Below are 15593 nucleotides of genomic sequence, written 5' to 3'. Positions count from 1 at the left end.
GAAAACAGTAAAAGAGCAAACACAGGAGGAAACGGGGAGAAAGCATGATGCCTGCTTGTGGGTGTTCAGTAACTCAAGTGAAACCTACTTCGGTAACTTTTAAATTATCAAAATAATATACTTTTAGCCAGGCATGGTCATGCACACCTGTAATCCCCATGGCTCTAAAGTCTGTGACTGGAGGATCGAAAGTTCAAAGCCAACCTCAGCAACTTAGTGAGGTCCTCAGCAATTGAGTGAGGTCCTAAGCAATTCAGTAAAATCTTGTTTCTAAGTAAAATATATATTAAAAAAAGGGCTGGGGATGTGGCTCAGTGGTTAAGCACCCCTAGGATCAATCCCTGGTACAAAAAATATGTATGTGTGTACACACACACACGCACATACACACACATATACTTTTATAAAAATGTCAAACAGTACAAAAAGGTATTAAGTAAAAAGTTACTGTTCTTTCCAATCATTAAATCCCCCTGGCTATAGGAAACCAATGTTAACTAACAATTACTTGGGTAGCTTTTCAGGTATTTTGTATGTATGTACAGGTGTGGGTGTCTTGTGTGAACAAATAAAGCACAACGAACTATAAACAGATGTGACGGTATCTTGCCCTGTTCTTCAGTTTGTCTTTTTTTTTTTTTTTGTCTCTACTGGGGATTGGACCTTGTAGCTATACCTGAGCTATATTCCCAGTCCTTTTTTTGTGTGACTGGGTCTCACTAAGTTGCTGAGGCTGGCCTCCAACTTATTTGTGATCCTCCTGCTTTAGCCTCAAGAAGTAGCTGGAATTATAGGCATGTGTCATCATGTCCCACTGCCATTTGTCTTTTGCCTAGTAAGCATCTGGGTATTAAGACAGTGGTAGGAGGAAGCAAATATATCCTGCAATATAACTTGTGATTCCAGAATGGTAAGAGCTTCCTGGGTACAGATCTTGTCTAGGAGCCATTTCCCTTCTCCATATGGGAAACCCTTTTTCACATGTCAAAACTGTCATCTCCTCTATGAAGCCTTCTCTGATGGTATTCACCTCTCTTCTTCAGGGGCATAACTGAATATAAATATTACCAAAGAATAATCTTGCTTTTTAAAGTGCACTTTTGTACATTGTATATAGTCCATTTTTTTTTTTTTTTTTTTTTTTGCATTGAAAGAACTCTGTTATAATGATTTGGTTACATGCCTGTCTCCCCATAAGTTTCTTTTGGGCTTCTTTGTGTCTGTTTAGGATCAGGTGACATGGCTTCATTTCTTATGACCGAAGCCCGGCAACATAACACTGAGATTCGAATGGCAGTAAGCAAAGTGGCTGATAAAGTGGATCATCTCATGACTAAGGTGACCAAATCAGGGTTGAGTTTAGGTTGAAAGTGGGGGTACAAGTGGGGTATAAACAGGGAGTAACTAGAGCTGAAGGTAAATTTTCCTGTATTCATGGTAGATACTAGTTCTTTTCCTGGAAGGGTAATTATCTTTATTTGGGATCCAGTTAGCAGGAAAAACTTGTTCACATTTAAGGTTATCTCAGAAACATGTTCAAAAAAGTGGTGAGATCTTGAGTAAATTATATTTCTCTATTTTTAGCATTCTGATGCACTCTTTCTGGCATTTTTTAGGTAGAAGAGTTACAGAAGCATGGTGCTGGCAATTCCATGCTTATTCCCAGCCTGTCAGTGACGATGGAAACAAGCATGATCATGAGCAACATTCAGAGAATCGTTCAGGTGAGGCTGCTTGGAAACAAACACTCCTGGAGGTCCCACCCATGCTTTCTCCCAAGATGTGCTGTCTAAAACCTGCATCCCAGCATGCAATAAGTGCTACACTGGTTTAGGAAACTCTGGAGAATCCATTGTGGCTTAATTTGGTCCAAGTGACTTCTACTTTCTAAGATTCAAAAGGAAACAATGCTTTTGGCCCCATTTCAGAATTTTCCTCATTTTTAGTCATTTATAATCTAAACTATTGGAGTTATTTGTATACATTGGATATAATTTGATGTGTTCTTTTAAATATTAGTATGTCTGAGTGGATATGGGTTCTAGCTTTTCATCTCAAAATGTGTCATCAATGTCACCTGTCTGTTCAGGGTGATTCCCTTTTACCGGGGCACTTTTCTAATATTTACCTTGTACATCATACATTTTGAATGTAGGAGAATGAAAGATTGAAGCAAGAGCTACTTGAGAGGAGCAGTCGGATAGAAGAACAGAATGACAAGATTAGTGAACTAATTGAACGGAATCAGAGGTAATGACAGGTACGGGGCCTGGCTAGGATGGACAAAAGGATTTAATGTATAAACGCCCAATTTAATACACATGTTTATTTAGGACAGTATTTTTGATAATGCTGGCTGGGGACTGAACTCAGGGCCTTGCTCTTGTTATGCACACACTGTAGCACTGACCCACACCCCCGGCCTTATTTCTTCTATTTGTTTCCTGCCTGTCCTATGGATTATTACCAGTTTTCTTTTTCAATAGAAAGAACTCAGTGGGCTCTGAGGTAAATAAAACAGACCTGTTTGGCTTCTGTCTCTGCCCTCATTTATTGTGTAACTTTGGGCATTTTGTTTATTCTTGTGGGCCCTGGTTTCCTCATCTGTAAAGTGGTGTTAATATTTAGAAAACTCTGACGTCAACTTTTCTCTCTTCCATGCAGGCTGACTCTGTTTTATCAACCAGAACTGAACCAGTAGCTCACTGATTTCCTTAAAAAACCCAAGCATTTTATAATTTTTATGGATCCTTCTGAGGATTGGTGGGGGAGGGGAGCTAGGAGAATATGTTACAACACAGCATTTCACTTAAAAAAAAAAAAATCCTCCTGTATTTCTCTTTTCCAGTGTTGCTTGCTGGGTTGGAAGCAAGTGCCAGGGTTAGAAGAGTGCCTTTCTTTTCTTCTCTTTCTTGTAGCCTCCTTATCTTGTCTCTTTCTGTCCTCATTCCCCATTTCTGCATACTCTTCAAATTCCTCTCCTCTTCATTATTCAGAGCAATTCACCTCTGGCCCAGTTTGTTGCTGCCTCCAACGGATTACTGCAGATCTAAGGAAAATAAAATGTATCATATTGTTTATGATGAAGGAGCAGGACTGAATGTGCTTTGGGTTGTGCCTGACATATGTTCAGTGCTTCATAAATGTTTCCTTTTCCTTATTTCTATCACAGGTATGTTGAGCAGAGTAACCTGATGATGGAGAAGAGGAACAACTCACTTCAAACAGCCACAGAAAACACACAGGCAAGGGTATTGCATGCTGAACAAGAGAAGGTAAATTAACTGAGCAGAGAAAAGCCCAGGTTGGGATGTGTTGAGCTGAGGAGTGGCCCAGAGTAGGTATTTACCAGGCAGCTTCTCAGCAGAATATTCGCCATTTTGGGGAAGAGAACTAAAAATCTTCCAACAGATTATCATACAGTCATCATCTGCATTTCTGTTTTATAATGTGCTTTGCAATAAGTTGACTCAGAAACAGTTATTGGCCAGGTGGTGACAGATGCCTATTGTCCCAGTTGCTAGGGAGGCTGGCCTTGAGCTCAGGAGTTTGAGGCCTGCCTAGACAACATAACAAGATCCTGTCTCAAACAAAACAAAACAAAAAAACAATCACTTCTTAGTGATTTGATTAAGGTAAGCATTACACAACTTGTTAAAAACTAAATTTAAGCTGGGCATGGTGGCTCATACCTATAATCCCAGTTACTCAGGAGGCTGAAGCAGTGGGGTCACAAATTCAAGGCCAGCAACTTGGCAACTTAGTGACTGGGATGAAGCTCAATGGCAAAACATTCTGGGTTCAATCCTTGGTGCCAAAAAGAGAGAAAGAAAAGACAGTGGGGAGGTAAGGAGGGAGAGGGAGGGAGGAGGAGAGAAGAGGGAGAGAGAGAAAGAGACTAAATTTATTCTTTAAAGGATCAACAGAAAATTCCTGTAATGCCAGGTAACAAATGTGTAGGTGGTATTTAATGGATTGGAGACTGTCTACTTGCTCCTTCCTGTGTGTTCAGCTTGCTCCTTCCTCTCATTTTGCATTGCAAAGTACTGCTGTGACTTCACTTCTTTCAGAATGAGGAATTTTGACTTGTTTCTGGAGTAGCATGGAGGACCCTAGTTGGTCTTGGGTTGGAATCGACTGATTCTGGGACCCAGCCTCTTTTCTCCAGTGACACATTTTATCCTTCTTATTTGGGACATCACTTCTATGCTAGGAGAGCTCATCCCCCCCCCTTTTTTCTATTTTTCTCACAGGTTTTAAGAAATAAATTTTTATTTATATTTGAGTTTTCCTTAAAAATATGAAATGCTGGGAATGCACTTTATAACTTGTGGAGTTCACTTACTTTCTCGTATTTTGATAATGATAAAGATTCCTTCATTAATGTCTTATACTAATCTTTGTGTGTGTGTAGCCACAGTACCCAGGTCTTTGACCCCTCCTCCTCCTCAGATAAGCAGTGCCTTGCCCTGCACAGCCCTATCCAGTTCGGGTGCTCCTTTGCTACCTCCCTTGTTTGCTGTGGCTGATACCTAGATCCAGTGGGCAACCTGTTAATGCCTAGATCCAGTGGGCAACCTGTGGCATTCATATCAGGTGGTACTGGAATCACTTCACCTTGTACTTTGTACTGTTTATCCTTTCACTGCTTTTATTTTTTTATTTCCCTTTTCTTCTTCCTTCTATTATTTTCTTTTTTTACTCCTCCTTTAGGCCCAACATGGACATCCAAAATATCTTGTTTGTCTTCACTATTACTGTTCAGGGAAAAAATGGTTACTATAACTTGTTCTAGAAAAAAATGGCTCTCCAGTGTGCTGGCTGCTTCAGAATCACTTGGGGAGCTTTATTAGAATGACACATTCTTAAGACCTACCTCCAGAAATTCTAATTTAGCATATCCAGCCAAGATTGGACTTTTTTAAAAAAGAGTTATCCATAACTTTTCTATCCAGGTCAGGTTTCACTTCTTTTGTCACAGACTCTGGAAGTGGTAGCTGCATAAATTTTGTTTTGGTTTTTGTTTGTTTTTTGGTATTAGGGATTGACTCCAGTGTCACTTTACCACTGAGCTGTATCTTCAGGACCCTTTTTATTTGTTTTGAGATGAGGTCTCACTAATTTGCTTAGGACCTTGCTAAATTGCTGAGGCTGGCCTCAAACTTATGATCCTCCTGCCTCAGCCTCCCAAGTTGCTGGGATTACAGGTGTGCTCCACTGCACATGGCTTGCTTTTGTTTTTGTTTTTCAAGATCTCACTATGTTGCCCACACTGATGTCAAACAGACTCATGGGGTCAAGTGATCCTTTTGCCTCAGCTTCCCAAGTAGCTGGGATTACAGGCATGTGCCCTCACACCTGGCTTCTGGACTGCCTTTGCTTTTCAGAATTCAACTCATGGGACTGGGGCTGGGGCTCAGTGGTAGAGCACTTGCCTAGCACATTTGAGGTCCTGGGTTTGATTCTCAGCACCACATAAAATTAAATAAAGGTATTGTGTCCAGATATTACTAAAAAAAAATTCAACACACGACTCACGACTCATATTGAACATCAGTTGTATGTGTGTATGTGTGTGTGTATTCCAATAAAACTTTATCTGCAAAAACAGGCAGTAGGCCAGTTTGACCTACAGGTCATACATAGTCCTCTGAGCCCTGAATAAGCTTGTTAATCTGCCCAAGTGTTTTCATGTTGCTAAGCCTCAAAGATGTCTGGGACAGTGTATTGAACCCAGTAAATGTCTATTTATAGTAGCAAAAACAGTAGTAGTCATAACAACAGGGGGCACAGCTAACACCTGGCAAATATCCACTAGGCTCTAGGTCCCATACTTTACTCGGATGTATTTGAGGGAATCTCCTGAGCTAAGTGTCATTGTTCTTGATGATTAGGGTATCTGACTAGGGTTTCAGGTACCACAGGCTTCTCATGGTCACTATTATTTCAGTGAAACTTTTTAAGTCTTGATTCACCCGTTTTTTGGTTTTTTTCCTTTAATTGAGTCACCCAGCAATCTCTCCTCTTAAATAGAGATAATCAATTTCCTTTCACCCCTGGATGCAGTTCTCTACCTTCAAACACAGCTCAAAAGATATGGTTAAGTGATTAATGAATAAATACATTATTTTTCTCTATAGTAGAGTTCACGTAAAACATGGAATAATGGTTAAAACCAGAAGACCTATTGCAGGTCTTCTAGTTAAATCTTCTTAGTTACAAGGGGACAAACTGAGGCCCAGAGAGGGTAAGACTTATTCAGGATCTCCCTCCCAGTCAGTTATGTCGTTTTTCCTATGCCAGATTGCCCTCTCTCTCCAGGACTGTTTTCCTCTTCTAACTTGAATGCTTTTCTACTGTTTTTCTCAGCTCTTGGTTCTTGCTGTCATTTCTCTTTCCCAGCTCTCCACACCAGCAGCGGAATTCGGTCCAGGGTGGGAATCAGGGAGCCATCCCATCCACTGCGTAGGTGTCTGTGGTTTTCCTTTCTCACTTGATATTGCTTCTCCTGACGTTTTTAAAAGTGTAATTATATATACAATGTGTTAGTCAGCTTTTTGTTTCTGCAACCAAAATACCTGGCAAGAACAACTTAGAAGAAGAGAAGTTTGTTTTGGCTCATGGTTTCAGAGGTTCAGTCCATGGTTGGCCAACTCCATCTCTCTGGCCCCAAGTGAGGCAGAATGTCATGGCAGAGAGTGTGGCAGAGGAGAGCTGTTCCAATCATGGCAGCTAGGAAGCAAGGGGAAGTGGGGAGGCCAGGGGAGAGGCTGCAAGGAAGATGCACCCTTCCATGACATTCCCCCAATGACCCACTTCCTTCAGCCAAGCCCCACCTGCCTGTAGTTATAACCCAGTTAGTTCATTCAAACTGGGATGGACTGATTAGGTCACAGGTCTCATGATCTAATCTTGCCTTAACACAGGAACTTTTGGGAATGCCTCATACTCAAACCATAACATGTAAATACACACACACACACACACACACACACACACACATTACATAACACAGGTATCTACATATACTTTTTGTCTAATAATAAAAGTTGCATCTGTTCATTCCAGAAAACTTAGGAAATATAGATAAGCAAATATAAAATGTGAATCACTCATAATCCTTCCACTCAAACATAACCATTATTAATATATTATAGTTCTCTTTGTCATGTGCATATGTTTTTGGGTGAAAGTATTAATTTTTTTTTGTTTCTAGTAGGATTTTCTAGCTAAAAACTTGAGAGAAAAAAAGTATTTGCATGACCTTCCACTCTGCTTGTCCTTTGGCAAGACAGCAACTATCCCTTCCATGGCCTCTTTTCTGAAATTTGTCCCTCCCACAGGTTCTAGCTGCTGCAAGGTCTTGTGAGAGTGATACTTGCTCTGATATTAGTGAACTCTTTGAGCCGTGAATAGATGCAGTGCCTCTGGACTCTGTGTCTCTTCAGTTTTCATGGGCCAGCAAGTGAAACTTAATTGTACATGCTGCAAATGAAAACAACTCTTACATCTGGGAGTTCTAGATGCCATTGTCATCTGTGGGTTTTTTTTTCCCTCTCCTATAAAAAAAAATTCTTTGTAGTTATGGTACAATACCAGGATCCATCTTGACATAATCACCAAAGCATGAACCCAATCTGCTCTGATTCAGTCCTTCCTCCCCTCCACCAATCCCTTTTGAATCCATTTCTTGAATCCATTTACAGTTTACTTTTTTTGTTTTTAATTAGTGTCCTGTGGATACACCCGATGCTGGACCCACCCGCCACATCCATGCACACACTAAAGTTCAGTCATCATTCCACTGCTCTTCCCTTTTCCCATCTCTTCTTCCCTCCTCATCTACTCTACTGGTCTTTCCTCTGTTTTGATGAAATTCCTTCCCCCCCTTTTTTTTCCTTTTTATTTCTTATTTTTTATTTTTTTAATCTCTCCTCCTTCCCATTTTGGATTAGCTTCTTTCTACATTTGACCTTCAACTTTTTGGGACTGGCCTATTTCACTTAGCATTGTCTCAGTTCCATCCATTTACCAGCAAATGTCATAATGTCATTTTTCTTCATGGCTGAGTTTTACAGGTTGAGTTTCACATGGCGTCCAAAAAGCAAAATTAAGTATCTTGAGCTTACTCTAAAGGTTATATGTGCTCTGAAATGCTCATTCATAGCCTTTTAAAATTTCATATACAGTTTTGTTTTATTTCCCTTGCCTTTAGGAAAGTCAGAATGTCATATTTTAAATGGGAGCTAGAAAGCTGGTAAAGATTTTGGGATAAGTCAAGGAATAAGCACTTTTAAAACAGGTGGGCACAGTGAACACTGAAAGAAGGCACAAATGATAATAAGAAAGTAGACAACTGCAAAAATGTGTATAAAGTGTAGTAACATAGGAGTAGTAAAAGTGGTAGCAATATAATATTATGAGAGAGATGGTCTAATAGAAAACGTGCAGAAATGCATAGATGTACAGAAATCAAGACTGGTTGCCCAAGATCAACCACTCACCGCCTTTCATGCCCATCTGATGTCCCCTGTATGTTGTAAGAACAAATCAGTTCAGGTGAAGTGATGTGGTATCTGTCCTTTGTTGGCTGTTTCTTTTTTATTGACCATCCTTTTTATCATCATTGTTATCATCAACCTTAATATTCAGAATAGCATTAGAGAGTTTTCCAGGATGGTCATTTCCATTTCATCACATGTTGCTCAAGAGTATTTAGATTCTTTATAGGCTTGGTCCATGTTTGGCTAATATAGAGCCCCATTTAAAATACTTGAAGAAATCAGGGAAGTTAAAGTGTTCCTAGGAGGAATTGTAGACTCAGAAGTTGAATGCTTTTGAAGGTATTCAATTTAGATTTTTAAAGTATCCTTTTCTTTCTAAGAAAATGCATGTTCATCCTAGAAAAGTTAGATAATAGCATGAACACCATTTTTCATTTCTCAGATTTGTAGAAATTCAAATTTTTGACAAGGTTTGGTGAGACAGGTAAGCATGTAGAGTGGCTCATGGAGGGGAACTGATGATATTGTACAAAATTATAACAGTATTTATTCTATGATCTTGCAGTTCTGCATCTGGGAATCCCCTAAAGGCACTCCTGTACCCAAATGAAATGACATGTGTTCAGGATTATTCATTGGTATCTTGTGTAATGGGAAAAGACTGGAAACAACCAAGTGTCCTGCAGTAGTGAATAAACTACAGTATATTCACATGGTAGAATACCATACAGATATTTAAAAAAAAAAAAAAAAAAGAAAAATGAGGGCTGGGTTTGTGGCTCAGTGGTGGAGTACTTGCCTAGCATGTGTGAGGCACTGAATTTGATTCTCAGCACTGCACATAAATAAATAAATAAAATAAAGGTCTATTGACAAATTAAAAAAAATAAAAAGTCAAAGGAGAAAGATCTATATGTACTAGTAGAGAATATATGTAGTTTGCCCTCTCTTTTGTATGAAAAAAGGAGGAAAGAATCATATTAGTTTTTGTAAAAAGAGTTACTTTACACAAAGGGGAAAGATGCAAAATAAATTTTTATATTTTACCCTTGCATAGCAAAGCAGAAGTGAATAGGGATAGGAAGACTTCTTGTTGTTTACTTTTTATATCTTTTAAAATTTTGATCAGCAGAAACATTAAATTTTCAAAAGAATTACTTATGAAACATCTTTTCAAGAGACTCATTTATAAAATATATCATCTGATAAGAAGAAAATATAAAACACCCATCATTTTATCTAGATTAACTGAAAAACATTTTATTCTGGCACTGTTCTTCACATGAATAAGTAAGTGTTCATTTTATAAAAACAGAATTATATCTAACATACTATTTGAGAATCTACTTTTTCATTTAACAATAGATTGTAACTGTATTCCATGCCATCAAGTATTCTTTTCAAACACCATTTTTAATAGCCTCATACAGGATGGATATATCATAATTTGCTTAATCAAGTTTGTTTTCAGCAATTTATGTTAGATTTCCATTCCTTTACAACTTTAAACAATGTTGCATTGAACAGCTTTAGAGCAAAATTTTTGTAATTTTTTTTTGTTGTTGTTTTTTGTTTTTTGATACCAAGGATTGAACTCAGGGGTGTTTAACTACCAAGCCACATCCCCAGCCCTTTTTTGTGGTGTATTTAGAGACAGGGTCTCACCGAGGTGCTTAGGGCCTCACTATATGCTGAGGCTGGCTTTGAACTCGCAGTCCTCCTGCCTTAGCCTCTCAAGACACTGGGATTACAGTCCTGGGCCACCATACCCTGTCTTGGTGATATTTTTTAAGAGCAAATTTCTGTAAGAGAATTGAGTCAGAGACTGCACATTTTTAAGTCTTGATTTGGGCGTAAAGCAGGTTGAGGGTAGCCTTAGCTCCCTTCCTTTCTACAGCTTAATCAGCCTAGTCCTGTGAGGTTAGTCATTTCTTAAGGAGACAAAAAACACCTCTGTTTTAAGTGACATCATCCTTTGTTACTATTCAGGCCAAGGTGACAGAAGAGTTAGCAGCAGCCACTGCACAGGTCTCTCACCTGCAGCTGAAAATGACTACGCATCAAAAGAAGGAAACAGAGCTGCAGATGCAGCTGACAGAAAGCTCAAAGGAGGCTGGTCTACTTCGGGGCCAGCTTGCCAAACTGCAGGCAGAGCTCTCAGGTATGTTCTTGGCCGGGGATGCTGGCACTATTTGCCACTTAAACTTAAGAAATGGAACTCTTTCCTTCCTCTCAGTCCTGTTAACATAATGCTTAGGAGATTTGCGAAGGACTGAGTCCATAATCGAGGTAAAGTATATGACCTACATGATTATTTTACATAAAGGACAACAGAAGGATTGACTCTTAATTTGGAATTGATCAATTGTCACGTTCCCCTTTGTTTGAGGAAGTGTTGCTTCAACAACTTTGGTGCTTATACTGGCCTCATATGCCGAGAAGAATTAATGTGTCTTTTTAATTCATGACTCAGTGGACATTTAAGAAAGGTGTGCTTCCTGTTTTAGTTCCTCCTTCCTAGAGGAGGGTTGCAACTCTTCAGCCTAACATTTAACGCCCCTCTGTGTGGCTCGTCTTCCGTTATCTTGCCCAGTTCATCCTTGTCCTACCGTATTCCCCAGCGTGCTGGCTATTTTCAGCTCATTCCATCTTGCTCTTTATTCATGCTGTTCTCTGGGCCTGGTTTGCCCACCTTCATCAGTTTTTGCCTCCAGTCCTCTTCTATTCTGCCTCTTTTGGAATATTTTCCTTTAAAATCTTTTAACTTTTAATGCATTATTATAACCATTTTCCATAGGTAGCTTTTGATAAGTACCATTTATATGTCTGTTCTCCCATCCAGAATGCAAGCCCCTAGAGGGCAAGGATGGTGTTTTGTTCATTTTTGTAAAGTTCTTTCCTCAAGAAAGCGTTAGTTCAGTGCCTGGCACAAAAGTAGTGCACAGGACATGGTGATCGGATAGATTTGTGAAGACCAGCACATGGACACATCTACCTTGGTGTATAGAAAGCAGTGTGGAATGCACAGATGGGACTGCCAGGCAACAGGTAGCTGGAACCACAGCAGAGTTGGATGGAAGCACAGAACACTGCCTAATAGATAGAAAGCACTGGTGTCAGTTGGCAAAGCGATACCTTGAAGATACATCCCTTCCATTTTAGAGCATCACCAGGGCCCAGTAAAGCAAATATGTTAGACTATCTGAGATTTGAATATCATACAAATATCTCATTTCTGTTTTTGTGGTGCTTGCCCTTTGACCGTTTCCCCAGGAGCTGTAGAGTCTCAGAAGTTTTTCAAAGAGAGAAATTTTGGTGTAATAAACTTAAAAAAATATCCAAAAGCCTTACTTGAGAAGGGATATTTTAAAAGCAAACTTTTGGTGGAGTGTCCTACCAGGAAAGTTCAGACTTTCTTACCTAGGCAATGAAAAGCAGTTTGAACAGATATTAAACAAACATCTGTCTGGTGTGGTAAGATGGTGACAGAAATGGAATTATAGGACTGATCAGTTTTGAAGGTCGTCCCTGACTAGAACATTTCTTTTTCATTCTACATCTGTAGAAGGTGAGATAATATATATACATATAGAGAGAATATATTTATATATATATTTTTATATATTTTATATATATATATATATATATATATAGAGAGAGAGAGAGAGAGAGAGAGAGAGAGAGACAGACAGAGAGAGAGAGAGAGAGAGATAGAGTTAGATATAACTCGCTCCAGGTGAATGTGGATTGGTGGCTTGATAATTCATACCACAGGTCAGTGTGGTAATGCTGAGGTGTTAGAGGAGGCTGCTTGTGTGGTGGGATGGGGAGACCAAAGCCTGCAGCTTCGAAAGAACTACTGGAATGCCACATCACCCACTGTGGCTCAGGGTCCACAGCCAGGTATCTCTGCTCTTACATTCCAGAGCTCCAGGAAACCTCAGAGCAAGCACAGTCCAAATTCAAAAGTGAAAAGCAGAACCGGAGGCAACTGGAACTCAAGGTGACCTCCCTGGAGGAGGAGCTGACTGATTTACGAGCTGAGAAAGAGTCCCTGGAAAAGGTAGGTTCCAAAAGCCAAGTTTCTCTCTTGTGTCCAGGTGGCCAGGATGAGCTGTTTATCTGTTTTTATTTTCCTTTTAAAAACTATAATAGTTTGTATCCAATAGAACAAGTACATTAATACAGAAAAGTATAAAATAAAAAAGTTGCCTTTGTCCCCTGGCTCATCTCATGTGTTATACGTAACAGCTGTAAACAATGTGTAATCCTGCCACATTGCTTTCTGTATGCATAAAACATACATACTCACTTAAACATACATATATAAGTAGCATTTAAAATAAGAGCTTATGTTCAATGCTTTCTAAGAAAGTATTGTGGACATTATGCTACATGAGAATGAGATCTTTCTCATTCTATTTAAACTAACACATAGTAAAACTACCACATAGTAGTTACTGTGAGACTGTCCCACAATGTATATGATTATTTACTATCAGCAAATGTATGTTTCTGTTTTTTCACTATTTTAAGCTTTGTGCATATCCTCCTACTGTATAATTACTAACTACCTTTGCGAATTTACGAGGGTGTTCTTGAAGGATAAATTGCTTGAATTAGAATATGGGATCAGTAGGAATGTGGCACATCCAAATATTTTTTATCAATATTGATTATTCTCAGAAAACAGTATGCTGTAAACTCTTCCAGCCCTAAGTGAGTGAGCCCATTTCTTCACATTCCTCCCAACTCTGCAGACACCACTTTATCTAATCTTTTATTAGCCTCACAGGTGGAATATACTATCTTGTTTGCTCTGTATTTTTATTAATAGTAAAGCTTTCATATATTTATACCTATTTGCATTTCTTCTGTTAATTCTCTTTTTAATGTCCTTCATTTTACCATCTTTCCTATTAGAACATTATTTTGCTTTGTAAATCCTATTAAGGGTATCAATTCTTTGTCAGTCAAAATATTACAAACATTTTTCCAGTTTGTTCTCTTTTAACTTTGTTTATTCCTTATCTTTTGTTAGTTAAAATTGTAATATCAGGGAACTACTAGGCCCACTGAACAAAATGGAAAGATTTCTATCTCATATTGTGTTCTAGAACAATCTAACTATAGAAGGAAAAAAGTCTTTTCCTGAGGTACCAGTAAAGCCACTAGTAAGTTTGTTTTGGCCCATTTCCTTTTTAGGGAAAAGATCTTGGCCTATGTTTACAATTTCTTCTATGATTTTTCAGTTTAGGCATTTTAAAAAACTGTTTCTTTTGATTTTTTGACTGTTTTCAGTTTTTCCTTGTTATAAACACTACTATAGTCTTTATGAACATGACTTACTGCAACTTTAAGATAAAATGAAATTTGTGGAATTTCTGGATATGCATATTTTTGAAAACTTTTCCTTGGATTGCCATCTAAAGAGCATAAACATTTATTTTCCCATGGGCAAGGTGTGAGAAGTCTGCTTTCCTATACTCTCAATAGTTTAAATAGAATGAGAAAGATTTCATTCCTATGTAGCACAATGTCCACAATACTTTCTTAGAAAGCATTGAACATAAGCTCCTAATTAAATGCCACCCATAAATATGTATGTTTAAGTGAGTATGTATGTTTTATGCATACAGAAAACAATGTGGCAGGATCACACATTGTTTCTAACTATTAGGATATTCCCTAATGCTTGATAGAGTGGTAGATAAAACTCTTGTTTGCCTTCTCATCACAATTTTTCTCTCAGTAGCTAAGAATGTTAAATATTAAGGGGAAAAACTAAACTAAAAAATGAACAATTTTCAGAAATGGAATACAGACTCATGAAGGTCAAGAGCACCTTCCCTATCCCCACTTATCCTGTGTTAACTGGATAGAGCTGATGGTGTTTTTCTTGTTTCCAAGAACCTCTCAGAAAGGAAAAAAAAGTCAGCTCAAGAGCGCTGCCAGGCCGAGGAGGAGATGGATGAGATTCGCAAGTCGCACCAGGAGGAACTGGACAAACTTCGACAGCTCTTGAAAAAGGCCCGAGTGTCCACAGACCAAGCAGCTGCAGAGCAGGTAGTGGGAAGCAGAAGCACTGGGAAAGAAAAGGAAGGTGTGAGGACTCGAAGAAAAGCTCTTAGTTTCTTCCCTATTCTCTATGATGAACTTCTCACAGTTGTTATTCTCACCTTGAAGATAATCCAAATACATGCAAGAAAGCCAGGTTTAAATGTAGAATGTTCTTTTTCTTTTTTAAAAATATTTTTAGTTGTAGATGGACACAATACCTTTATTTTATTTATTTTTATGTGGTGCTAATGATTGAACCCAGTGCTTCATAAATGTAACACAAGTACTCCACCATTGAGATAAAACCCCAGCCCCTGTACTTTCCTGTTTTATTTTATTTTATTATTATTTATTATTATTATTATTTTATTTTTATCAGAGATTGAACCCAGGGGCGCTTAACCACTGAGCCACATCTCCAGCTCTTTTTTAAATTTTTTATTTTGAGAAGAGCCTCAGTAAGTTGCTTAGGGCCTCGCTGAGGCTGACTTTGAATTTACCATTCTTTTGCCTCAACCTCCCAATCTCTGGGGTTATAGGCATGCACTACTGAACTCAGCTTCTTTCCTTCTTTCCTGTTTAGTTAACATATAATTATGTAATTAAAACATGAAAAAAAAAAACTACAAAAAAATTCCCAACATGCAAAGTTCTCAAGTGCCAGATGTCATCCTTCAGGCACATTATTATCCTTGAAAAAAAACAGGATTTATTTAGGTAACTAGGAAGGGAAACCAGGGATAGTGGCAGGACAAGCTGATCTCTAGTCCCTTTGACATTTACATTTCTCACTGCATTTTTAAAATCTGTATGTGCATATCTCTCTAACTAGAATGTATTAGTGCCCTCAATTTGATCATGTCTGGAAATGGCAAAAAAAAAAAAAAAAAGTTTCTGAACCTATTAAGTTCAGGGTCCAAACCCTGAAAAGTAATGACCTCATTGTGGCCCTGCCTCCCAGGGACCTGTCTGGACAGTCACACCTTTGTCTGGTTGGAGTACCTTTTGGAGTCCTGACAACCAGTGACA

General features: G+C 38.6%; 1 protein-coding gene across 4 annotated transcripts in view; it reads left to right on the top strand.

The window, feature by feature from the left end:
* Fkbp15 (FKBP prolyl isomerase family member 15) overlaps positions 1–15593 on the top strand; it is a 57374-nt gene that overhangs the window by 34017 nt on the left and 7764 nt on the right. For 2 of the 4 annotated variants that reach the window (XM_021729359.3, XM_021729360.3), the window contains exons 16-23: positions 1229–1338; positions 1617–1724; positions 2156–2250; positions 3173–3275; positions 6403–6465; positions 10494–10665; positions 12431–12567; positions 14415–14570. In XM_021729359.3, coding sequence (XP_021585034.1) covers positions 1229–1338; positions 1617–1724; positions 2156–2250; positions 3173–3275; positions 6403–6465; positions 10494–10665; positions 12431–12567; positions 14415–14570 — 944 coding nt within the window. The remainder of the gene's footprint in view (positions 1–1228; positions 1339–1616; positions 1725–2155; positions 2251–3172; positions 3276–6402; positions 6466–10493; positions 10666–12430; positions 12568–14414; positions 14571–15593) is intronic. The other 2 variants (XM_021729358.3, XM_005329693.5) reach the window with 2 other exon arrangements.

The sequence above is a fragment of the Ictidomys tridecemlineatus genome, chromosome 4 (genome assembly GCF_052094955.1).
Source record: "Ictidomys tridecemlineatus isolate mIctTri1 chromosome 4, mIctTri1.hap1, whole genome shotgun sequence".
NCBI classification, from domain to species: domain Eukaryota; kingdom Metazoa; phylum Chordata; class Mammalia; order Rodentia; family Sciuridae; genus Ictidomys; species Ictidomys tridecemlineatus.
This window is presented reverse-complemented; position numbering and strand designations above follow the sequence as displayed.